At 46.2% G+C, this 26894-nt stretch overlaps 2 protein-coding genes across 10 annotated transcripts in view; one reads left to right on the forward strand and one right to left on the reverse strand.

Moving 5' to 3' along the window:
* The window catches only part of RAMP3 (receptor activity modifying protein 3), a 469110-nt gene that overhangs the window by 399430 nt on the left and 42786 nt on the right, over positions 1-26894 (forward strand). The window lies entirely within an intron of this gene.
* Positions 3795-13755, reverse strand: CCDC201 (coiled-coil domain containing 201). Its single transcript, XM_060156221.1, has 3 exons — positions 13612-13755; positions 6741-7220; positions 3795-3881 (listed from the first exon to the last, which is right to left on the reverse strand). Exons 1-3 carry the CDS (start codon positions 13753-13755, stop codon positions 3795-3797), a joined length of 711 nt encoding a protein of 236 aa, XP_060012204.1.

The following is a 26894-nucleotide window of genomic DNA, read 5'->3' on the forward strand; positions in this document are numbered from 1 at the left end:
TTATCACAGTGTTATTTATAATGATGAAAAATTGGGAACATACTGGTGGACAGAATGCTAAAACGAACCCCCAAGAGTCCATGCCCCCGTATCTCTAAATCTGTGAAGGGATGAGATATCACCCCCCAACCACAGTTGTGGGATTGGATATGTTACCTGGCACACTGGACCTCATAAAAGCCCTTGAAAGCAAGGAAATTTCTCTGGCCGGTGACAGAAAAGAAAGGCAGAGGGATTTGAAACGTGAACAGGTTCCGTTGTACGGTTGACAGCTGAAGACGGAGTAGGCCATGTAAATGGGGACGGCCTTTGGGATCTGAGAGTAGCACCCAGCCCACAACCAGCAAGGAAAAGGGGCCCTGAGTCCTACGACCACAGGGAACTGGGTTCTTCCATTCTCTCCCAGGTGCCCCAGGTGAGAGTCTACCTTGATCTCACCTGGAGAGATCCCAGGCAGAGGCCCAGCTGAGCCACCAGAGCCAAGCAGAAGAGGTGGATTGCTTTGAGCCGCTACGTTTGTGTTCACTTGTCATGCAGCAGTAGAAAACTAAAACACAGCAGAAGCTAAGATACACTAACACACAAACAAAACATCCGGCAATGGGGAAATTGGAACACGTAAGGCTGGCGTGTCCATACAACAAACGCAGTCTCCACACAGCAGTTTTCTGAACCACGCTTAGTGACAAGGGGCTGCACATGCTGTGTGGACTACACACTTTGTGCATAGATATGATCTTTGAGGGAAAAATGTGTTATTTAAATAAAGCTTAGAAATATCTTCTCATTTTAAGTTAGATAGAAACTGCAGCAGGAAGAAGGAGGCATTTCCTTTCCTTGTATGTTTTAAAACTGCATTTTCTGCAAAACAGACAGGTTTGTATACATAACAAGAGTTAAGGAAATCATTTTCATTCCAAATAGTGGTATAAGTCACACCCATGCTGGGCTCTAAATGAACATCACTAGTGTGATTCCCAAGGGCTACCGTTAAGAGATTTGTCATTTTGCCAATGACAACCATTCATTTGGAAATCTTGCAGATTCTCATTGTACATCCCACCTGAGCTGGCAGTACCCGTTGTCCTGAGTGCCTCGACCTGAGGATGTCCCCTCCTGTTCATTCCCATCTTCTCCCAGGCCAGCCCTCCTCCGAGGATACAGTGGGGTGCTGGGGGTCAGACGGACTCCGCTCCACTTGCGCGATCTGGCCCTCGGGCAGCAGACTGGCCAGCACAGGCTTGTTCCTCTGCTTCCCGCCACTGCATTCCAGTGGATGGAACTTGTGCACAAACACCTGTGTTTAACTTGGGAGATATTCAGGAGAATTGCACTTTAACTAGTGGGCCTACGATACTTACATATACTCCAGTTGTATGAATGTAAGAATCTGTTTTTTCGGTTCGTTTTTGGGGGTTGTTTGTTTTGTTTTTTTGGCCACGCCATGTGGCACGCAAGATCTTAATTCCCCAACTGGCGATCGAACCCACGCCCCCTGCATCGGGAGGGCGGAGTCTTAAGCACTGGACCACCCGGGAAGTCAAGAATCTCTTTTGTTAACACATAGGAGAGTGTGGACAAAAGATGTCCCCTGCCATTTCAGTGAACAAAGGATGTTGCAGTCCTCAGCCACTGCCGCTGCTCCAACGGTGCACCCTGAGGGGATTCAGGATGGAGAAAAACTGGATGCTGGTCCTGGATAGCTAAGGTGCACATCAAAGGAATGATTTCGAGGACTCCAGCCTCTTGCGTCTTCCCATATAGAAAAGCACTAGAGGCTTTAACTTGAGATGTCTGCTTCTTTAATTAGCAATAATATTTTGATGTTCAACGACCTTTTTTTTTTTTCAAAAACTGTGATATATCCTGGCTCCTCCTTTACCTCTTCAGAACCATCCCTCTGAGTGATCCAAGAGGCTGTATCCAGGCTTAAGTCCTCAGTAAGTCCACTGAGTAAAAAAATTCTCAGATTTTAGGTTGTGCGTTTTTTTCAGTCAACAAGACTCAACATAAATATCTAGGAAATTATCTCAGGGGTAAACCTTTTTCCTGAGTCCCTGTAATTCCCAGTCTTTCAAAACAAGCTTCCCCAAAGTCCCTACATTCTTTTTCTTCCTCCCTAGACTCATTCTCAATCAGATTTCTTTTAAAGGATGAAAACAGATAGAATTCACTTGGTTACACGTCTGAATTACTTTGCATCAGACACAGACTTTGGGAACAGTTCTCGTGAAAATTGTTTATTTTTAATGACAAAGACGGGAAGGAATTACACTGAAGTATTTGATCTCCATGTTATTGCAATTATAGGTAGCTTTTCTGCTTCTTAATTTTTCAAATGTAACACAAAAGTATGAACTATTTTATGATCTGGTAATTGTTATAAAAAAGGAAAAATGAACAAGTCGAATAGTCAGCTTGTAAAGGAGAGAGTAGCTCATAAAACTTAAATGTTTAAACACACTACACAGTAAATAAGTTCTTGCCAACATATATAAGAACATCAACAGAGGAAATTTGAAGCAACTATCCCAATAATTGCAGCCCTCAGCCTGCATCTAACCCCCTGTGAGGAATCCCGATCATTCCTTCTTTATTCAAAACCTCCACACAAATGAAGCCTCTTCCAGGGAGCATCTTTCTGATCTAGAATGCCCTCCACCCACCCAGCAGCTCCAGAGTAAGACTCTTCCCTCTCTCTTAGACCATCCTCAACCTTGCCGTCCCTTGGAATCTGCCACCTCCTGTCGTTTCAGGCCAGCCTGAGGCTCTGTTTAGGGTGCCCGGTTGGACTCTGCTCTAGCAATAGGCTTTATCTGCGTCCCTGAGAAGACCCAGGTCACGGATGACTGGCCTGGAGGATGGGCTGCGGAGGCAGCACACGATGGCACTGGAAACGTAAGCGTTTTTGGTTTTTAGAAGGAAGAAAAAAACCACTTTTAAAGTGGAGGGGTGGTGTGAAAGCATTTACAAGGATAAAATCTAGCTCTGTATTCATAATCACAACGGGTCCACTAACAGACGTGTCTCAGAAATGCCTGGACCTGGGACGCTGATGCCGGGCTATGCTGACTGAAGTGACCTGGGCACCCGTTGTTTTTTTTCCTTACAGTATGAGGGTCACAGAAACCTCCAGCCCTTTCGTGGGATCTTTATCCTAAGCAGTGAGGTAGAGAGCTCAGTTCTAGAGAAGGACGGGACAGGAGACAGCCCCGCACAACTGCAGGGGTTTAAATTCCTCACCCCGCCCCCCAATACCCTAAACAAACCAGCAACCACAAAGTCTCAGAATGCCCTCCAGTTGAGAGCCACTGTTTTGGCCTTTCCTGGAGTGGCAGTCTAAGACCCTGTCCTCTCCAGCTGGGTGGGCTGCCTAGCTCCTTGGTATTTACCTGTGAAACTTGGTCCTATTCCCTACATTGTGTCATCCCAGCATCTCAGGCTCATCTGGCGGTGCTGGGGAAGAAGACAGGGCAGATGGGTTACGTCTCATCTCCGGGTATCTCCAGGGTGGCCCTGGGGCATCCACCTCACCTGTCTGTACCTGCTTCCTCTATCCCCTCATCTCAGTTGGCGCCTCTGAAAGCCACATTTGGAATCTGAGTAACAAGATCATACGCCAGTTCCTCCCAACCCACCCAGAGGTGCAACGGAGGTCAAGGTTGGACCCAGAGCAAGTCCTGAGGAAGGTGTGGGGTTGACAGACAGACAGACAGTCGGATGGACAGATGAGTAAGTCAGGCCACAGCAGGAGCTCCCGAGCACAACTGCGTCCCGGTCCCGGGGCTGAGCACTCAGTCGTCTTCGATGGTGAGTTCGTGCTGGGTGGCCTCCTCGATGCTCTGAAGCTGATGGATCTCCCACTGCCTCAGCCGCTCTGTCTGTTAAAAGAAAGGCATCTCTGAGGTCTACCTTGTAGGAGCACTGACCTTTGCTAGAGACAATCTGTGTTGGAAAAGCAGGTGCCCACCCAGGGCTGCAGACCCTCACACGGGTTGACTTTCGGGCACCACCCAGGACTCACAAGTGAGAGCTGGCCTCGCCAGCGTCCACGGCTCTGCCCCCGCATGCCGGGCACCATGACCCCAAGACGGAGCTAGCAACCTCCCAGAGGACCGAATCCCAGTGTGGGGACAGGCAGGTATGTGAGTGGATGGGGTTAGGACCCCAGGGTCTGGGTCTGACAAGGGCACAGAGAGGTCACTGGGGAGGGGACAGGAACAAGGAGGGACCAGCTAGGCATGGTCCCTAGGGGAACGTGAGGGGTGGTTGGCACCTGCAGATAAGTGAGTGTCTGTGTGAGGCTGTCTAGACGGGCCATTTTCCTGCTGTGTTTTCAAAGGGCTCTTCCAGAGCTGCCCAGGGCAGGGGAGGGAGGGAGAGGGTCCCCAGGACAGCGTGGGGAAGATGGAAGCAGGATGACTTAGGTTGCTGAACAAGGCAGAGGCACATAGAAAGTGGAGGGGGGCAGGGCTCAGGTGGCTTAGCCAGATCCTGTGGCATTTGGTGTGGGGACTGGATCTCAGAGGACAATCGTGGAGGCGAAAGGAAAGAAGGCTGGGGTCTGCCGGCCACCGATGGCAGGCCCGCTGTGGGTCAGGGTCCCCCAAATACCCTGAAAGTATAGAAATAGAGGCAAGCCCTAGGGGCAAAATGAGGAATGGGAGAGCCTGGTGCCGTGGAGGACCCAGTGTCTGTCCCAGGGATTGAGGAAGAGGGTCTCTGCCTGCATGGAGGGGCTGCACTGCTTCTGGGGACCCAGGCTCAGCGGGGGGTAGGTAGGGTTTGTGGCAATCTCCCCCCACCAGAAACAGTGAGACCTGCAGGCCCCTTCTCTCCTTCAGCTCCAGAATATTCCAGCCAGGCTCATGCTTCTCCTAGCAGAAGGACATTCGCTTGTGGGGATACTGACCAGTGAGGGGAAGCATCTGTCCTGCAATGGAGAGGCAGCCGAGGCCCCCGGGCAGCCTCCGGTCGACAGGTCCCACCCAGAAATGCACACAGAGCTTCTGATCTGCTGGTAATTACCTACTCCTGACTACAACCAGGCACGGTCCCGAGACTCAGCAGGGTGTGGAGGGTGGCATCAGAAAAACTCACTCCATGAGCAGCGGCCCCAGAAAGGCAAGTGAAGCCAAGCAGAGGGGGCCAAAGGCCAATGAGAGGAACTTATGGGAACGAGGGAGCTCCTGGAAAGTCAAGTCGTCCTGCAGTAGGTAACCTTGGAAGGTAGAACCGAATGACACAGTAGGTAACCTTGGAAGGTAGAACCGAATGACACTCTGAGAAGTAGGGTGAAAAAGTAAGACAGGAAAGAGAAAAGAGACCACTAGGCGATGAAGATGACACGAATAAATGAAAAGATATTCTGTGCTCGTGGACTGGAAGAATTGATATTGTTAAAGTGTCCATGTTACCCAAAGCCATCTACAGATTCAGTGCAATCTCTATCAAAATTCTAATGGCATTTTTTACAAAAAAATTTTTATGAACAATTTTAAAATTCATGTGGAACCACAAAGGCCCCCACAGAGCCAAAACAATCTTGAGAAAGAACAAAGCTGGGGGCATCATGCATCTCCTGATTTCAAACTATATTACAAAGCCATAGTAATAAAAACAGTATGGTATTGGCATAAAAACAGACACATAGATCAAAGGAACAGCATAGAGAGCCTAGAAATAAACCCATGTATATATGGTCAATTTATGACAAAAGAGCCAAGAATGTACAATAAGGAAAGGACAGTCTCTTCAATAAATTGTGTTGGAAAAACCAGACAGCCACATGCAGAAACAATGAAACTGGAACACTATCATACACCATACACAAAAACCAACTCAAAACGGCTTAAAAACTTGAATGTCAGACCTAAAACCATAAAAGTCCTAGAAGAAAACATGGGGGTGAGCTCCTTGACAATGGTCTTTGTGATGATTTTTTTTATTTGACACCAAAGCAAAGGCAATAAAAGTAAAAACAAACTAAAAAGCTTCTGCTCAGCAAAGGAAACCATCAACAAAATGAAAAGCAACCTATGAAATGGGAGAAAATATTTGCAAATCGTATCATATCTGATAAGGGGTTAATATCCAAAATAGATAAAGAATTTATATAACTCAATAGCCCCAAAGCAAACCCAATTTAAAAACGGGCAGAGGATCTCGTGTGAAAGGCAAGGCAGCAGTGTCCACAGCAGTGCCCCTTCCCGAGAAGCTCCTAGAACATGAGGTCACCAGAGGACCAGCTGAGGGGCTGGGAAGCAGAGCTCACAGCGGGAAGGGACCAGGAGACCCTCCACCCACCAGGACCCCGAGGTCGGCCAGAACAGGGGAGCAGGTGCGGCTGCAGGGGCTCGTGGCTGAGAGGAGGACAGAGCAAGGGGCTTTCTGGGGACTCCCACCCTGTGCTATCTCATCTCTACAGCACGGGAAGGCAGGCTATGCTAAGGAGTTTGGGGAGCACATGGGAACCGTGGGAGGCACATATTTCATGGCACAAGCAAAGGTCCTTTCCGTGGGGTCACGGGGACCCCTCAGAGTTGGGGAAGGATGGGATACAGGCAGGGCCCTGAGCTGGACGATCTCCTCCAGTCCTGGTGACCTCACAATGCCCAGGCCAGGGGCCCATCAGTGAGGAAAGGGCAGCGTTTGCTCTCTCAGTTGCCACCAGGATGCTTCCCAGGGGGCCTTGGGCAGGGGCCCAGAGCTCCAGGGGATGGGTCGGGGTCAGGTCCTACCGCAGCAGCCAGTCTCTTCAGGTCCCGTGGCCTCCTCCTGGCTGTGTTTGGGATCCCGGGCAATCTCGGGTTTGGTGGCGATCTCCTTGCTCGGGGGGACCTGCGCTGCTGCTGCTGCCGCCGCCGGGTGACCGAGGCTGGCATGGGTGGCTCTTCCTCCAGCGCAAAGGGGTCCGAGTTGGATCCTAGCTGCCCACTGGGCACCTCAGAGGCCCGGATGGTGGAAAGCCGCCTCTTTCTGAGGGGGGCCTTGGGGCTGAGCTCTCCCGGGGACGAAGGGAGGTCCCAGGGGGAGCGCACAGGCAGTGGGGACCCGCCTGCAGAGCCCCCTTCCTGGCGTGAGGGGACGTCGCCCAGTAGCTCTGAGTGCCAGCTAGGGGCAGCTCCCTCTGGGGTGCTGTGCTTTAGGACCCTTGTCAGGGACGTCCGTCTGGTCACGGAAGAAAAGCCCTCATCCTCAGAGGAGCTCAGCTCAGGAAGCTGCCAAAACAAAGCACAGAGGTCAGCATCCCAGAAGGTCACAGCAAGTGGAGCCTCGGGCCCGGCACCAAGCCCCACCGGGCACATTCCTGAGGTACAACCATGAGGCAGACACTCCAGGGCTGCCCCAGCGAGGGAAGCTTCCAGCACAAGATGAAACCCATCACAGGACAAGACCACACTCATGCTGTGCCTGCCTTTTCAATAGTTGTGTCTTTTTTTGGTGAAAATTTTAAGCATCCGTCAGAAAGATGGTTTTCAAGGATAGGACTGAAAAAACAGATGACTTTCAGGTAATACTTTTCAGGAAAAAAAAAGTTTGAAATGTCAATGAAATCATCTCAACATTGAAACTCAACATGAAAAAACAAAACTGCGGTTTTGGGTACGTAAGTGGAATTGTGTTGTGCAGGTGCAGATGCTGAGAGTGGGGTGAGGTGTGATGCTTTTGAAAAGCTTGATAATATCCCAGTGCCAAACCCCACGACAGACAGCAGCGTGTCCATCGTGGCCACCTTTTTTCTTCTTCCAAAATAAATCCTTGACTAAACCATTAGATGTGGTGAAAATACAGTCTAGGGAGGGCTTCCCATGGACGCATTTATTCCATGGAGTGTGCTGCAACGTTCAAAATCTGTCCTCCTGGATTTCTCACAGTATTCTTATGAGGTGGGTGTGATCTGCATCAAGGAACGGAGGGGAACATCAAGGCGGGGTGGGGTGAGTGACCAGAAGCAGGTAAGTGGAAGAGACGAGCTGTGGATCAGAGCTGTTGACGCCCACGTCTGTGGAGGTCTGGCTTCATGCACCAGGATGCCTTGAGCTCCGCCAGAAAGCAGGGAAGAAGTGCCCCTTCCTCCTGGGAGGATGAACTGATCACGATCATTTACATGGCGTCTTCTGTGTAGCCCTTGGGGTCCTTTCGAACATTGTTTCCTTTAGCAAAAATGCTTAGAATGGATTAACGTAACTCTAAATAAACCTGAAAGATAAGATTTACTCCAGAGAATGAGTTGGTATCAGAAACTACCAAACTATCTTCCAAAGTGGCTATGCCATTCTTCCATCCCTTCCATCCCACCAGCAGCGAGGGAGAGTTCCGTTTCTTCCACACCCTCACCAGCATTTAGTACTGTCAGTTTAAATTTTTTTTTAATAATAAATTTATTTATTTTATTTCTTTATTTTTGGCTGAGTTGGGTCTTCATTGCTGCGTGTGGGCTTCCTCTAGTTGCGGTGCGCGAGCTTCTCATTGTCGTGGCTTCTCTTGTTGCGGAGCACGGGCTCTAGGCACGCGGGCTTCGGTAGTTGTGGCACGTGGGCTCGGTAGTTGTGGCACGTGGGCTCAGTAGTCGTGGCTCGCGGGCTCTAGAGCGCAGGCTCAGTAGTTTTGGCGCATGGGCTTAGTGGCTCCGCGGCATGTGGGATCTTCCCAGACCAGGGATCAAACCTGTGTCCCCTGCATTGGCAGGCAGATTCTCAACCACTGCACCACCAGGGAAGCTCCTAAAAATTTTTTTAAATTTCAGTTTTCTAATAGGTGAGTAGTGGTATCTCATTTGCGTAGTTTTCATTTGAATTTCTGTAATATCCAATGACATTGAACATCCTTTCATTTACTTATCATCTACTTATCTTGTTTCGTGAAGTAAAGTTCAAACAGCTGCCACATCAAATGCAAAGAGAAAAAACTCACCTATTAAAAGACTCTCAGATTGGATTAGAAGGAAAATCCAACTCCACCCTGTATACAGCAATAGGCACTGAAGATGAGGTGTTCAGAAAGTTTTGAAGTAGAATGATGGCAAAGACAATCAGAGAAGAACAAGTGAAAAAATTCAGCGACTTCACTATTTATATTGGAAAAGGCGGAATTCATGGCAAAATACATTAAGATCATAAAAGTACAGTGTAGTAAAAGCCAAAATGCTTTTCTGTTATAATTATCTTTGCACCAGACAGTATAGCATCCACACTCATAGAGCAAAATCCAAGGAGAAATAAGGAGAAACAGAAATAAAGTAGTAAGGATAATTCACTTTTTTTTTTTTAGCCCCTGCTAGATCAAGGAGAAAAATAAATGATCCAAACCCCTTGGAAGATAATCAACACTTATCCAAAGAGACTAAGTCTTCCTACTTCAAACAGGGACTGAGATCTCAGAATAAAGACGTGGGCTGAGGCGGAAGGTTGGGCTTTTACAAAAAAGAAACTTCAAGCGAAGATATTCTTTTTTTTTTTTTTTTTTTTTTTGCGGTACGCGGTCCTCTCACTGCTGTGGCCTCTCCTGTTGTGGAGCACTGGCTCCGGACGCGCAGGCTCAGCGGCCACGGCTCACGGGCCCAGCCGCTCCGCGGCATGTGGGATCTTCCCGGACCGGGGCACAAACCCGTGTCCCCTGCATCGGCAGGCGGACTCTCAACCACTGCGCCACCAGGGAAGCCCTAGCGAAGATATTCTTATTAACAGGAGCTACTTTTAACTAACCCACTTATGAAAGTGAATAAAGAGCCAATAATTCAATTTTGGAAGTTTGATGTTTTTTAATAAAGCGATATTGTAACATATTGAAAAAATGTTTTAGTATTACAGAAAAAATGATTTAGTATTGTCTTACAAATATATATACAAAGCTTACAGATAAAAAATTAGTATTGTTTTAAAAAGATGGTCTCGAGGGCTTCTCTGGTGGTGCAGTGGTTGAGATCCGCCTGCCGATGCAGGGGGAGCGGGTTCGTGTCCCGGTCTGGGAGGATCCCACATGCAGCGGAGCGGCTGGGCCCGTGAGCCACGGGCCGCTGAGCCTGCGCGACCGGAGCCTGTGCTCCACAATGGGAGAGGCCACAGCAGTGAGAAGCCAGCGTATCGCAAAAAAAAAAAAAAAAAGATGGTCTCGACATTCATATGGGAATATCATATGGGAAAAGGTAGGCTTTCAAAGGAGTAGGGAAGAGAGGTTTTTTTTCTTTTCCTCTTTGCATGTTGTTCTGACTGGTCAGTCATTTGGAAAAAAACCAAAACAATAGTAAAAACATGTTCCTACCTCATACTTTATATGAAATAAATTACAAGGCACTGAATATTCTTAAAAAAATCATAGATTACTAGGAAAAAGCAGAATAATTTTAAAAAATCTAAAACAAAGTTGGATTCTTATTCACATCATTCACCATGATAAATTCCAAATGGATATTTAAATGTATAAAAGCAAAGCTATATAAGAATTGGAAGGAAACAGTGGTGAATTCCTCTGTAAATTTGTCAGGAATAAGACTTTTTAATAACTCATAATACAGAAGCCATAAAAGAAAAGAATAAACTAAATATAATTTTTTAAAAAGATGATATACTAAATGAAAAAAAGATAAAACACAAGTTCTAGAAAAGATAAATAAGGTGTTAATTTTCTAATATCTAGGAAAAAACCGACAGCCTAATGGATAAATGTGCAAGGACCCTTAAGTGTTTTATATACAATTTTTAAAAAAATATACAGATAAGGAAAGATCTCTTTGTTTTAGGTAGAGTCCTTTTGTACAAACGGAGGGAAAAAAAGAATCTAAAGAAAGTTCCAGAAGAGGCTAAAAACATGATGTTTACTTATGCTGCGGGCTGGACCGAGGGTGGCGGGAGTCACTGTGTACCTGTTTATGCTTTTTTATTTTGAAACCATGGGTACGTATTACCTCTTTACAAATGAAAAAGAAAAGAAAGCCCTACTTGGCTGGTGAAGAGACAGGCACACCGAGAATCAGAAATCCCCTCAGGAATCCCCTGGTTGGGACAGAAGTGGTTGAGGGGTCTCGAGTCAGCTGGTCCCACTGGAGCCAAAATACAGGGTTATGAAGGTCAGGTTTTGAACTTCCCCTGGGGCCTGCGACCTAATTGTGCAGCCCCGCTTTCCATTTCGCTTCTGGAGCAAGGCGTTGCATGGGTTCCCCTCTGCTGCCCACTGCTTCCCTGGGCCTCCAGGCTTTCCCCAGAGAGGCCGAGACCCAGGACAGAGGGTTTGGGGGATGAGGGGTGTGGGGGGCGGGGGGCAGCAGAACAAGGGAATCCCCTCTGATGTCTCTGGGATGGTGCATTGGGTGCCGTGCCTGGGAAGGCGGGGCCTCCGAGCACAGGTTGCCCGTCGGGGAGAAAAGTGGGCCTGGGTCCCCAGGCCAAGGACCAGGAGGCCCCCTGATGCCAGCGCAGGACCTGCCCGACCTACCGGGAGCTCAGGCGGATCCTGCTTCTGCCTCAGCCGGCGGCAGGAGCTGGTGCCCCCCTACCTCGGCCACCTGCAGGACCCCTCCCCTCCTGCCTGGTCCCCGGCACCCCACCAAACCCCCACCCTCCAGCCCCATCGTGCCCCGGCTTACCTGCACCCCAGGCACACCCAGAAGCCTCCCTCTCCACCGCCCCACCTCGACCCTGCCTGCACGCCCGCATCCCCCCTCCTCGCCCCCATCCTGCCCTGGGCTACCTGCGCCCCGGGGTCCATCCTGCTTCCCAGCGGGGACCAGATGCCTTGGCGAGCTGCAGTGCACGGCGAGCCCCTGAGCCCTGAAGTACCCGCGGGGTCCACGCAGGCGTGCAGGAGCCCACCTGTATGCAGTCTCCCCTTGATGACCCCGCAGGTGCAAGAGCCACGCAGGGGTGGAGCCCCGAGCCTTGAGCGGCTCCACCTGGCAGGTTCCTCTGTGTGCAACTGGGTTGTGTGTCCGGGCCTTCAGGAAGTCAGGGCCCACAGGTGGGTGCCCTCACAGCGTGCCAAGTGGTTTACCAACATTGCCACCACATCCTAAAGGAGTGGAGGTCATCGCCCCACCTCAGTCCCCAAGGCATCCGAGACCAGATAGGCCCTGTCGTGACTGGAGTGCAGAGTCAGAAGGTAGGACAGCTGAGGGTGACCGCAGCAATCGGACTCCGCAGTCCCAAACTTGAGCTGATTGGAACTACTCCAGGGCCTGTTGGAGCCCCCAGCTGGGCCCAGCCGCAAGTAGGTCTGCACGAGGACCCATAATTGGCATTTCTAACGACTCCCAGGTGACGCTGAGTGAACGAATGGTAACACCACTTCAGAATACTGGTCACTTAACACACTAACCTCCCACCCCGCCTTAAGCATCTTGGGGGGTGGGGAGGGGCTGAAGGGAGGATGCAGCAGAGAAGAGCAACAGCCGCCACCCTGAACCCGCAGCCTGTGAATGTTGGTTCTGAGACATGATCTCAGCCTCCGAGGAACCCAGAGCAGCATGTTTATTATCCCCATTTCAATGAGGAGGAGACTAAGCCGCGAGGGGGGCGGGGTAGCTTCTGAAGATCATTTATGGGCGCCTAGCAGAACCACTAAATCCTCACCCTCTGAAAAACCTGTTCTCGGGAAAGATCTGATAAACGCGTTCACTCTCAGGTGTGACTAATAATACTTTAAAATGAACAACAACAACAGAAAAGACGAGAACCCCAGACTGTCTGACTCCAAAATCAGCATGCTTTGCCCTTGCTACTCTTCTGGTATTTTTAAAAAGTATTATCCATCTGAACTTTGCCACTAAGTTGCTGTGTGATTTTGGGTGGCTGGATTTTGTCCCCGTTCTCTCCTTTGTCTTTAAATTGAGGCACTATCTGAGGTCATATCCTAATGCTTTGAGATCCCGGAATCCTGGAGGCGCCCAAGAGTGTTGAAGGAGATTGTCAGAGACAGGGGTTCTACTGGGGACCCATCTCCTTCTGTTGGCACAGACCATCACACTGGGGAAGCCCTCCAGGCTCAGGTGCTGTGGGTGGTGGAAGGGAGCCCTCGCCACCCTGCTGCTTGGGCTCTCGGTGGCCACAGCCCTCCCGGAGGGCAGGTCAGCTTTCAGCGTTGGGTGCAAGGCTTGCGAGCACGCACGACCTTTGAAGGGGCAGTTCCACTTATAGAAGCATCAGGAGACAATGAGACCAAGTAGTCACTCATTTCCTCTTACGTCTGTGAAGCGTTAATTTTAAGAGCCCTGATAGAAGTGCACACACATCTAAGGACAGGAATGCTCTGCAGCCAGTAATCTGTGTGTCAACATGTGTACACACCTGTGTACATGTGCACGTATGTACACACATGTATGCTTGTGTATGTAAATACACACTGTAGACAAAATGTTCATAATATATTAAATGAAAAAATGCTGTAGAACAGATGGTATAGTGTGATCCCGTTTTAAAAATCACACATATACACATCATACACACACACACACACACACACACACACACACATCCAAAAAGACATTCATGGAAATGGGAACACTGGTAATATCTAGGAGGTAACATGATGGGAAATTTTAACATCACTTAAATCCATTTTACGTTTTTCTAAAAAAAACATGTAATTAGTAAATAATAATTAAAAAATAAAGCTCACCTGGTACAGTCCATCATTTTCCAGATGGGGAAACTGAAGATTGCAGAGGGGAAGAGTTTGCCCAAAGTGCTGGAGTGAATAAGGTGGGAGCTGCCTGGACACTGTCCAGCACCCTGAGGTCTGGCCCAATGTTTTCTGCTGCATCAGTACACCCCCAGGGTCCCCCTGACCTCATGGCACCTGGGCACGCTGCTTTGAGTATAACGTAAGCCTCTTCTGTTTGTGTTTGTGAATGAAAACATTGTGAAATCTTCAGTGTGTGCCCAGAGTCGCATTAGTCTAGCACACAGTGTTACCTGTCATCAGTGCCCTTCACTACAACATCGGGCAGCCCTCTGGGGAGATGTGCGGGGGCCTGGGCATGCACAGGGGCCCTGCAGGGACTCCAGGCCTGGCCCATGGCAGAAACTGACCCACACCCTCCAAGCTCCTGATCTGTGCCGAGAGCCCGCTACATCCCTTGTGTTGACTCCCAGAAGCCCGAATTCCCCTCACCGTGCAGGTGAGGACCTGGGGAGGCTGAACTCAAGTGTGATTCAAGTCCAAGTTGCGGGCACGCACATGCCTGCTAGTCTGCCACGCTGAACGCTGCATTACGGATACAAATAATGCTCCTGGTGTAAGAAGGGCTGCTTCAGAGCCTGGCTCTGGTCATTGAGAAGGTGTGGGCCCAGGCCAATGAGAGTCATCCCACTGTGTGTTCTGATCATGTGTAGGAATTCCTCAGTACGATGCTGGGCACATGGTAGATACTCAGCAGCCGGCAGCATCTTTTGTCAGCACGCCTGCTGCCCATGTAAGACTTGTCATGCTCCATCAGTGGTTTCCATTTCCACCGTACACTGGGGCCTCTTCTGAACTCCAGCACAATGAATTACTTATTGTTTCTGTATTGTATATATTTTTCTTTTCTGTATAGTATGATGTTTTGGCACCTTACAAACCTTTCTGGCTGGGAGAGACTGGCCCTCCCTGGCTAGCCAATTCTTGGAGATAGAAAAGGGCTCATCCAGGAGCATGTTTTTGATATATGGGAACAAACCAATCCAGAGTCAGGCCTATTCTATCTGGGCTGTGTTCCCCAGGAGGCAAAATTCTTCTGCCGTAATCACCCCAGGGCCAGGTACCAGGCAACCAGAGGCCAACTCTATAGCTTAGAGCCACCAACACTATTCAAACTAGCCAGTCCTAAGCGCTTCACCTTGCCCTGCCCTGCCTTTCCCAAGGAGACCCCAATAAAGGCCATGGCCTTGGCTCCCCCCTTGCTACCGTTTTCTACCTCCTGACCACGCTGATGCTTCCCCTGTGGTCCTGCATGGTGTGCTGGGGCTCCTGCATCCAGGACCTGGGAGTGAAATACATGTCTTATTTCTAAACCTTATTCACATCTACTCCTGTGGCCCATCAACTTTACAATTCCATATCTAAGACATAAATTCTTAGCACAGTTTCTACATAACTGATATGCTCAATGTTGCCTCTGACCCCAGGTTATAAATAAGAGGCTAATAGTTGGTACTCTTTGTAAAGCACAACTGAGGAGAAGAAACATGTAAACTTCATTAATAAATAAGTGCAAAATATCATAGGACAAGAACTGCTTTAAAATGATTCAAATTTGCAAAGAGAAAACGCCAAGATACTCTCCAAAACAGAAAGCACCAGGTCCACATAGACTTCTACTTAACATTTAAGGAAGAAATTATACTAATTCTCTATAACATTCCAGAATATAGAAGCAGAGGAAAGAATTTCTAGCCCATTCTATGAGACCAGCATTACCATAACACCAAAACCAGATGAAGACATTACAAGAAAAGAAAACTACAGACCAATATCTCTCACTAACATAGAAACAAAAATCCTCAACAAAATATTAGCAAATCGAATCCAACAGTGTACAAAAAGAATCATATGCCTTGACAAAATGGGATTTACCCCAGGTATACAGGCTGGATCAACACTAAATAAATTAATGTAATCTAACACATCATAGGCTAAGGAAATACCATACAATAATAACAACATATATAGAGAAAACATTTGACAAAATCCAACACCCATTCATGATAAAAACTTTCAGTAAACTAAAAATAGAAGGGAACTTCCTCAACTGTAAAGAATATCTACAAGAAAACTACAACCAAGTCATACTTAATGGTGAGAAGCTCAAAGCTTTCCCAATAGGATCAGGAACATGGCAAGGATGACCTCTTTCACCATTACCTTTCAACATTGTACTGAAAGTCCTAGGTAATGCAATAAGACAAGAAAAGGAAATAAAAGTATATAGATTGGGAAGGAAGAATTCAAACTGTGTTTATTTGCAGATGACATGGCAGTCTATGTTAAAAAAAAATCTGGAAGAATCAACAAAAAGAATCCTAGAACTAATTACTTATTATAGCAAGTTTGCATATACAGGTTAATATACAAAAGGCAATCCCTTTTTTTCTTTTTTTGAATTTTATTTTATTTATTTTTTATACACCATGTTCTTATTAGTCACCTATTTTATACATATTACTGTATATTAGTCAATCCCAATCCCCCAGTTCATCCCCCCCCATATTCCCCCCTTGGTGTACCTCCGTTTGTTCTCTACATCTGTGTCTCTATTTCTGCCTTGAGAATTGGTTCATCTGTACCACTTTTCTAGATTCCACATATATGAGTCAATATACGATATTTGTTGTTCACTTTCTGACTTACTTCACTCTGTATGACAGTCTCTAGGTCCATCCACATCTCTACAAATGACCCAGTTTTGTTCCTTTTTATGGCTGAGTAATATTCCATTGTATATATGTACCACATCTTCTTTATCCATTCTTCTGTCGATGGGCATTTAGGATGCTTCCATGACCCGGCTATTGTAAATAGTGCTGTAATGAACATTGGCGTGCATGTATCTTTTTGAATTATGGTTTTCTCTGGGTATATGGCCAGTAGTGGGATTGCTGGGTCATATGTTAATTCTATTTTTAGCTTTTTAAGGAACCTCCATACTGTTCTCCTTAGTGGCTGTATCAATTTACATTCCCACCAACAGTGCAAGAGGGTTCCCTTTTCTCCACACCCTTTGCAGCATTTGTTGTTTGTAGATTTTCTGATGATGCTCATTCTAACTGGTGTGAGGTGATACCCCATTGTACTTTTGATTTGCATTTCTCTAATAATTACTGATGTTGAGCAGTTTTTCATGTGCCTCTTGACCATCTGTATATCTTCTTTAGAGAGATGTCTATTTAGGGCTTCTGCACAATTTTTGATTGGGTTGTTTGTTTTTTTTAAATATTGAGCTGCATGAGCTGTTTATATATTTTGGAGATTAATCCTTTGTTGATTCATTTGCAAATATTTTCTCCCATTCTGAGTGTTGTCTTTTCATGTTGTTTATAGTTTCCTTTGTGGTGCAAAAGCTTTTAAGTTTTATTTGGTCCCATTTGTTTATTTTTGTTTTTATTTCCATTACTCTAGGAGGTGGGTCAAAAAAGCTCTTGCTGTGACTTATGTCAAAGAGTGTTCTTCCTATGTTTTCCTCTAAGAGTTTTATAGTGTCCAGTCTTACATTTAGGTTTTTAATCGATTTTGAGTTTATTTTTGTGTATGGTGTTAGAGAGTGTTCTAATTTCATTCTTTTACACGTACCTGTCCAGTTTTCCCAGCACCACTTATTGAAGAGACTGTCTTTTCTCCATTGTATATCCTTGCCTCCTTTGTCATAGATTACTTGACCATAGGTGCATGGGTTTATCTCTGGGCTTTCTATACTGTTCCATTGATCTATATTTGTGTTTTTGTGCCAGTACCATATTGTTTTGATGACTCTAGCTTTGTAGTATATTCTGAAGTCAGGGAGTCTGATTCCTCCAGCTCTGTTATTTTCCTTCAAGATTGCTTTGGCTATTCAGGGTCTTTTGTGTCTCCATACAAATTTTAAGATTTTTTGTTATAGTTCTGTAAAAATTGCCATTGGTAATTTGATAGGGATTGCATTGAATCTGTAGATTGCTTTGGGTAGTAGTCATTTTCACAGTATTGATTCTTCCAATCCAAGACCATGGTATATCTCTCCCTCTGTTTGTGTCATCTTTGATTTATTTCATCAGTGTTTTATAGTTTTCTGAGTACAGGTCTTTTACCTCCTTAGGTAGGTTTATTCCTAGGCATTTTATTCTTTTTGTTGCACTGGTGAATGGGATTATTTCCTTAATTTCTCTTTCTGATTTTTTATTGTTAGTGTATAGGAATGCAAGAGATTTCTGTGCATTAATTTTGTATCCTGCAACTTTACCAAATTCACTGATTAGCTCTAGTAGTTTTCTGGTGGCATCTTTAGGATTCTCTATGTATAGTATCATATCACCTGCAAACAGTGACAGTTTTACTTCTTCTTTTCCAATTTGTATTTCTTTTATTTCTTTTTCTTCTCTGATTGCTGTGGCTAGGACTTCCAAAACTATGTTGAATAATAGTGGCGAGAGTGGACATCCTTGTCTTGCTCCTGATCTTAGAGGAAATGCTTTCAGTTTTTCACCATTGAGAATGATGTTTGCTGTGGGTTTGTTATATATGGCCTTTATTACATTGAAGTAGGTTCCCTCTATGCCCACTTTCTGGAGAGGTTTTTCTTTTGTAAAATAGGTGTTGAATTTTGTCAAGAGATTTTTCTGCATCTATTGAGATGATCATACGGTTTTTAGTCTTCAATTTGTTAATTTGGTGCATTACATTGATTTGCATATATTGAAGAATCCAATATATGTGGATGATTGGTCTTGTGATTGGTCTGTTCATATTTTCTATTTCTTCCTGGTTCAGTCTTGGAAGGTTATACCTTTTTAAGAATTTGTCCATTTCTTCCAGGTTGTCCATTCTAATGGCATGAGTTGCTTGTAGTAGTCCCCTATGATGCTTTGTATTTCTGTGGTGTCTGTTGTAACTTCTCCTTTTTTCATTTCTAATTTTATTGATTTGAGTCCTCTCCCTCTTTTTTTTGTTGAGTCTGGCTAAAGGTTTGTCAATTTTGTTTATCTTTTCAAAGAACCAGCCTTTAGTTTTATTGATCTCTGCTATTGTTTTCTTTGTTTCTATTTCATTTATTTCTGCTCTGATCTTTATGATTTCTTTCCTCTACTAACTTTGGGTTTTGTTTATTCTTCTTTCTCTAGTTCCTTTAGGTGTAAGGTTAGATTGTTTATTTGAGATTTTTCTTGTTTGTTGAGGTAGGCTTGTATTGCTATAAACTTCCCTCTTAGAACCGCTTTTGCTGCATCCCATAGGTTTTGGATCATTGTGTTTTCATTGTCATTTGTCTCTAGGTATTTTTTGATTACATCTTTGATTTCTTCAGTAACCTCTTGGTTATTTAGTAACATATTGTTTAGTCTCCATGTGTTTGTGTTTTTTATGTTTTTTTCCTTGTAAATGATTTCTTATCTCATAGCGTTGTGGTCAGAAAAGATGCTTGATATGATTTCATTTTTCTTAAATTTACCGAGGCTTGATTTGTGACCCAAGATGTGATCTATCCTGGAGAATGTTCTGTGCGCACTTGAGAAGAAAGTGTAATCTGCTGTTTTTGGATGGAATGTTCTATAAATATCAATTAAATCTATCTGATCTATTGTGTCATTTAAAGCTTCTGTTTCCTTATTAATTTTCTGTCTGGATGATCTGTCCATTGGTGTAAGTGAGGTGTTAAAATCCCCCACTATTATTGTGTTACAGTCAATTTCCTCTTTTATAGCTGTTAGCTTTGCCTTATGTATTGAGATGTTCCTATGTTGGATGCATATATATTTATAATTGTTATATCTTCTTTTTGGAGTGATCCCTTGATCATTATGTAGTGTCCTTCCTTGTCTCTTGTAACATTCTTTATTTTAAAGTCTATTTTATCTGGTATGAGTATTGCTACTCCAGCTTTCTTTTGATTTCCTTTTGCATGGAACATCTTTTTCCATCCCCTCACTTTCAGTCTGTATATGTCCCTAGGTCTGAAGTGGGTCTCTTGTAGACAGCATATATATGGGTCTTGTTTTTGTATCCATTCAGCGAGCCTGTGTTTTTTGTTTGGAGCATTTAATCCATTCACGTTTAAGGTAATTATCAATATTTATATTTCTAATACCATTTTCTTAATTGTTCTGTGTTTGTTTTTGTAGGTCCTTTTCTTCTCTTGTGTTTCCCACTTAGAGAAGTTCCTTTAGGATTTGTTGTAGAGCTGGTTTGGTGGTGCTGAATTCTCTTAGCTTTTGCTTGTCTGTAAAGCTTTTTATTTCTCTGTCGAATCTGAATGAGATCCTTGCCAGGTAGAGTCATCTTGGTTGTAGATTCTTCCCTTTCATCACTTTAAATATATCGTGCCGCTCCCTTCTGGCTTGTAGAGTTTCAGCTGAGAAATCACCTGTTAACCTTATGGGAGTTCCCTTTTATGTTATTTGTCATTTTTCCCTTGTGGTTTTAATAAGTTTTCCTTGCCTTTAATTTTTGTCAATTTGACTACTCTGTGTCTCAGCATGTTTCTCCTTGGGTTTATCCTGCCTGGGACTCTCTGCACTTCCTGGACTTGGGTGGCTATTTCCTTTCCCAGTTAGGGAAATTTTTGACTACAGTCTCTACAAATATTTTATCGGGTCCTTTCTCCCTCTTTTCTCCTTCTGGGACCCCTAAAATGAGAACGTTGGTGTGTTTAATGTTGTCCCAGAGGTCTCTTAGGCTGTCTTCATTTCTTTTCATTCTTTTTTCTTTATTCTGTTCTGCAGCAGTGAATTCCATCATTCTGTCTTACAGGTCAGTTATCCGTTCTCCTGCCTCAGTTATTCTGCTATTGATTCCTTCTAATGTATTTTTCATTTCAGTTATTGTATTGTTCATCTCTGTTTGTTCTTTAATTCTTCTAGGTGTTTGTTCTTTAATTCTTCTAGGTCTTTGTTAAACATTTCTTTATCTTTTCAATCATTGCCTCCATTCTTTTTCTGAGGTCCTGGATCATCTTCACTATCATTACTCTGAGTTCTCTTTCTGGAAGGTTGCCTATCTCCACTTCATTTAGTTGTTTTCCTGGAGTTTTATCTTGTTCCTTCATCTGGTATATAGTCCTCTGCCTTTTCATTTTGTCTGTCTTTCTGTGAATGTGGTTTTCGTTCCACAGGCTACAGAATTGTAGTTCTTCTTGCTTCTGCTGTCTATTCTCTGGTGGATGAGGCTATCTAAGAGGCTTGTGCAAGCTTCCTGATGGAAGGGACTGGTGGTGGGTAAAGCTGGGTGTTGCTCTGGTGGGCAGAGCTCAGTAAAACTTTAATCTGCTTGTCTGCTGATGGGTGGAGCTGGGTTCCCTCTCTGTTGGTTGTTTGGCCTGAGGTGACCAAGCACTGGAGCCTACCTAGCTCTTTGGTGGGGCTAATGGCAGATTCTAGGAGGACTCACACCAAGGAGCACTTCCCAGAACTTCTGCTGCCCGAGTCCTTGTCCCCACAGTGAGCCACAAGCACCCCCTGCCTCTGCAGGAGACCCTCCAACACTAGCAGGTAGGTCTGGTTCAGTCTCCTATGGGGTCACTGCTCCCTCCCCTGGGTCCTGAAGTGCACACTGCTTTGTGTGTGCCCTCCAAGAGTGGAGTGTCTGTTTCCCCCAGTCCTGTCAAAGTCCTGCAGTCAAACCCCCCTAGGCTTCAAAGTCTTATTCTCTAGGAATTCGTCCTCCCATTGCCTGACCCCCAGGTTGGGAAGCATGACGTGGGGCTCAGAACCTTCACTCCAGTGGGTGGACTTCTGTGGTATAAGTGTTCTCCAGTTTGTGACTCACTCACCCAGCGATTGTGGGGTTTGATTTTATTATGATTGCGCCCCTCCTACCATCTCATTGCAGCTTCTCCTTTGTCTTTGGATGTGGGGTGTCTTTTTTGATGAGATCCAGTGTCTTCCTGTCGATGACTGTTCAGCAGTTAGTTGTGATTCCAGTGCTCTCGCAAGAGGGAGTGAGCACACATTCTTTTACTCCACCATCTTGAACCAATCTCCAAATTCAATTCCTTTGGAATACAGCAATAAATAAGTGGAATTTGAAATTAAAAGCACAACACCATTTACATTAGCACCCTCCAAAATGAAATACTTGTGTATAAATGTAAGAAAATATGTACACAATCTATATGGGGAAAACAATACTCTGATGAATGAGATCAAAGAAGAACTTAATAAATAATTTAATAAATTTAATGGAATTTAATCATGGTTAGGAAGACTCAATATTGTCAAGATATCAGTTCTTCCCAACTTAAATATGGATTCAAGACAATCCCAATGAAAATCACTAAGTTATTTTGTAGATATTGACAAACTGATTCTAAATTTTATATGGAGGTAAAATACCCAGAAGAGCCAACATGATGTTGATGAAGAACAAAGTGGGAAGACTGATATTACATGACCTCAGGATTTATTACAAATCTATAGTAAATAGATTATGACATATAAATGTATAATTCTATAGCCTAGAGTGTGATATTGATGAATTAATAGACAAATAGAGCAGTGGAGCAGTTTAGGGAGTCCCCACATAGAATCCCATTAATATCATCAACTGGTCTTGTACAAAAGAACAAGGGTAATACAGTGCAGTAATACAGTGCAGGTAATACAGTGCAGACTAACAAATGGTGCTGGAACAAACAAATGGTTTGTTCTTTTCAACAAATGGTGAAAAGTGTTTTCAACAAATGGTGCTGGAACAACTACACATCTACAAGCAAAAAAAAAAAAGAAAAAAAAAGAAAAAAAATCTAGACACAGACCTTACACTCTTCACAAAAATTAACTCAAAATGGATCACAGAACTAAATGTAAAATGCAAAACTATAAATTCTTAGAAGATTACCTAGGAGAAAACCTAGATGATCTTGGGTATGGTGATGACTTCTATAGATGCAACACCAAACACAGGACACAATAAAACAAAAATTTATAAGCTGGACTTCAATAAAAGGAAAAACTTCTGACCTGTGAAAGAACATGTTAAGAGAATGAGAAGAAAACCCACAGACCAGGAGAAAATATTTGCAAAGGACAAATCTAATAAAGAGCTGTTGGCTAAAATGCTAAAAGAACACTTAAAGCCCAAAAATAAGAAAACAAACAACTTGATTAATAAACGGTCAAAGGCCTTACGAGACACATCCCTAAAGAAGATAAACAGATGGCAGCCAAGCACATAAAAAAATCCTCCACTTCATATTTCATCTGGGAAATGCAAATTACAACACAGATACAGGCACACAACTATTAGAATGACCCCAACCCAGATACTGACAATACCAACCGATGAAAAGTTTGTGGAGCAAAAGAACACTTATTCACTCTGCCTGGTGACAGCACCCACAATGTTCATGCTGTAACGCGGGTGAGATGCCCCCATGATGTGCACATTTGATGTAGGTGACAGCGCCCTATGTGATGGACTAGAAACTGTAATGCAGGAGGCAATCCCCCACTTGTCGGCCCAGGGTCCCTGCCTTTTGCCCAGGTCAGAGAATTAGCAGAGTTGTGTAACCTCATGCCTGGAAGGCATGAATAAAGTACTACTTTGTTGCTGAGTTCTGTGGGTGGGAGACACCCTGTGGCCCCTGTGTGGGTTCGATGGGGCTTGGCGAGGGGGATCCCGGACGTCTGAGGTTGACCGATGTGTCCATAAACATATTAAGGTCTTTGTGCAGAGAGCTGGAGAGTGTGGACTTCCTGGGGGACATCACGGGCCCAGTCTGGTGCAGCAGCCTTTTCTCCTCATTGAAGTCATGGACACTTTTAACCATCTATGAAACCACAGAACTCATCACCAAAAAATGATCATCAACGCTTAACCATACAACATTATGCCTAACATAGCAGAGAGGCTAGGGATTTCCCGCAGCCCATGGGCAGACTCTTCGCTGCTACACGGGGCAGTGAATTCTGGCTGGAAATGACTCACACGGTTCATCTGGGGTGAGCAGCAGAATCGAGACGGGACGGCTCAGGTCTCTTCTCTCCTTCCAAGATTCTTCCATCGCCTCATGCTGCCCACCCCGCCCAAGTACGGCAACGACTCTTCTATCCATCACCCTGCCCTGAACTCTCCGCTGCCAGCTTCTTACGGTGTGGTTTTGAGTGGCAGTGGGATGGCGTGGGTCTTCTAAATGCCCTCAAACTTGAGCGAGCATCAGGGTCCCCTGGGGAGCTTGTGAAAACAGAGGGCCAGCCCCCATCGCCAAGCTTCTGGGTCAAGGGTCTGGGTGGGACCTGGGAGTATGCATTTCTATGCAGGCCCAGGTGATGTGAGTCTGGTCTAGACCATGACTGAGGCCCCTGGTGCAGGAGGAGGGCAAGGGAGTGATTACCCGTGAGCGCCATCCACGTGTCTGGCACTTGTATCCCAGCCCCAGTGGCACCCCAAATGGGAATGCAGGGTGGGTGACCTGCCAAAGTAGAGATTAAACCCTGGTCTTTCCACGGGGCCCTCGGGCTCCGACCCCACCCCGGACACACTGTTTGAGCTCCTGTGTTTAGGATCTGGGCTGTGTTGACGTGACAAAAGCGAGGTTTGCTTTTCCACTTTGATTAGCAGGGGGAGTAGACTTGCCCTCAGTTTGCGGAGCGGTGGCCTTCATTGCTCAGGAGCCGGGCAGCAGGCCAGGCCTTTGCAAGATTTGCATCATTCGCTGTGTCCATCGATCGCGGAACACGGCAGAACATCTTTTTGTGTTTTTCCCCCTGGGTTAAAAACAACTTCCCTTGGAGGTTCCCCTGGATTGCAGCGATCTCTCCCTTTGAAAATCTGATTTTGCCCTTGACCTTTGCATTGTTTTTCAGAGCAGCGATTGCCCAATTTTCCAGCTGGTGGTGAGTAAGCAGCTCGTAACACGGAGGCAGAATTGGAAACAGCAGGTGACGGAAGGCCCCACGCAGTTTCATCATCCTCTGCTCTGTGAGCGCACCCTGTGGCTGCGGATGGTGGTGACAGCTCACATTTATGCAGGGCTGACTGTACCAGCCTCTGCGTTATCCCCATTTTACAGACACGGAAACTGAGGCGCAGGGAGGTTACGTAATACGCAGGCCGTGGAATCCAAGATGCCAGCACAGGAGGTCTTGCTGGGGAGCTCCCACGCCTGCCCTTTAGGGGTTGATGAAACGCTTGGAGCTGAGTTTTTGGAGCTGCAACCAGAGGTGGTGTGCTGTGAAGCGTCATGAAATTAGCAGCAAAGACGCTGTGTGCAGCCCCCTTCAGGTCCTGTCTTCTCCTGGGGCCACACAGAGAGACTGCTCAGATTACATGCAGCTCCTCTGCTTTTCTGTGATGGCAACAGTGGTCTCCTTTCCTCTGCAGGCAGAAAATTTACAATGCGGGGTGAAGAAGCAGAGTGCCAGGCAGCTTCTGTGTCCCTGGAGCTCCCCGAGTGTAATGCTTTGTCTTGCCTAGTTGGTAAGATACAGATTCTGTAGCTGGCACTGAAAACTTCCCATACGTACCCCCAAAGCTACTTTTCACCCCTGTCCCCCCAAATATACTCCCAATTGCCCTCGCACACACAGATAATATTGGCCCTTCCTTACCTCATCCTGACGTCTATGTGGTTCAGCATGAAGGGTACCAGCTTCGGTTTGGGCAAAGGGGGGCTTCACCCCCAGCTGGTGTGATAAGCCCTACCTCTTGAGCTCTTGGGGAGGACCCCTGGCAAGTCTGGCGAGCACAGCCAGGCGCCGGGTACCTACAGTTCACGTATAGGAGACCACGGCTCCCCATCCCCCCACCACGCCCTGCTCCCATGCTCTGCATCCAGGAGTGCCTGGTTCTTGGACTCTAGAGTCCTTAGGAGGATGGGCTGGGGCACCATTAGTGCCCTGGGCATGGATGGGGCAGGGGCCTCTGTGAGCCTGTCCCCTGCCCACCCAGCCTGGCAGGAGACACACAGGTAAATGCAGGTTTATGTAGCTCTTCAGCTACTGTGCCACTAAGCCATTGTCACAGTCTTCGGGAACGCAGAGGGGGCACCTCATTCTACCTGGGAGCTGCCGGGAAGGCTTCTCAGGGGAGAGGAACTTCAGGTGGATCCTGAGGGACGGAAAAGGGGCAGAACATCTTCACCAACACCGTGAAGATGTGGATGACAGAGAGATGTGGATGATAGGGGGACGCGGACGGTAGGGGGACGTGGACGGTAGGGGGACGCGGACGGTAGGGTGAGGAAAATTCACTCATGGAGAAAATTCACTCAGCAAGAAGAAAGTCATGGAGGTATGACGGTGGGTGTTTTTCTTCTTGAGTTGGGATGGAGGGACATTAAGCCTGGAAAATGAGCCGGAGTCTGCAGGGCTGGGATTAGGGGAGGCTCCGAGTCTATGACACGTAGGGAGGGGCTCCCTCCCCCACCACCCTGCAGCTCAGTGCCCCCAGCAGGAGCGCCCCCTCATGCTAATAGGGACCAGACCTTGGGGGTCAGACCACGGGGGGCACGGAAGGCCAGGCCAGGCTGTGGATGCCAGCCAGTGGGCGGTGGGGCCTGGGATTCAGGATGCACCCAGAAATGAGCACAGCAGAAGCTACCTCTTGACCTTCCAGGAGAGAGGGGACAGATGGCCCACACAGGCCTCGAGGAAGAGCCCTGTCCATTTGTGTTGACGGGGTTGGAAGCAGGGAGAGCTCTCTCTGGGTTGGTGGTCATTTGGTTTGCTGCTGCTATGAGGCAAGCCTAGGAAACATTTGGGAAATCGATTCACCAGGAGAGGAATTTCCACTACGTGCAGGATGAAGGAGACCTCAGAGAGGGAGGGAGGGACCTCACCGGGCGAGTGCACAACTGGGTGAACTGTACAGGGCTGGCAAATTGCCAGGCACACAGTAGGTGGGGCCCAGATATTTACCAGATGATTATCTCTTTCATGTGTGTCATTGAGAAAACGTTTCAAGTGGGCAGGCTGATTCTAAATCGAGGAAGTCCAGAGAGAACATTCAGAGCACAAGTTCTTTTGGGGAAATGAAATCCTTTAGAAACTCACCTCAGAAATAAAGTGAAAAAAGTCAAAACCATTGGTCTGCTCCTGAACCAGACACTGACCTTTGCTTCGTAAAAATAATGACCAACATGACCGTGAACATCCAACTGCAACTGTTTTCACCAACCTTATTTTGATTGTTCCTGAGGACATGCTGGGGGGCAGGGGTGACAAGTTATTGATATAATAGTGGCAGAACACAAGGCAATTAACTTTCCCAAGGCCACAGAGCCAATGAAGTAGCTAGAA

The sequence above is a fragment of the Lagenorhynchus albirostris genome, chromosome 8 (genome assembly GCF_949774975.1).
Source record: "Lagenorhynchus albirostris chromosome 8, mLagAlb1.1, whole genome shotgun sequence".
NCBI classification, from domain to species: Eukaryota; Metazoa; Chordata; class Mammalia; order Artiodactyla; family Delphinidae; genus Lagenorhynchus; species Lagenorhynchus albirostris.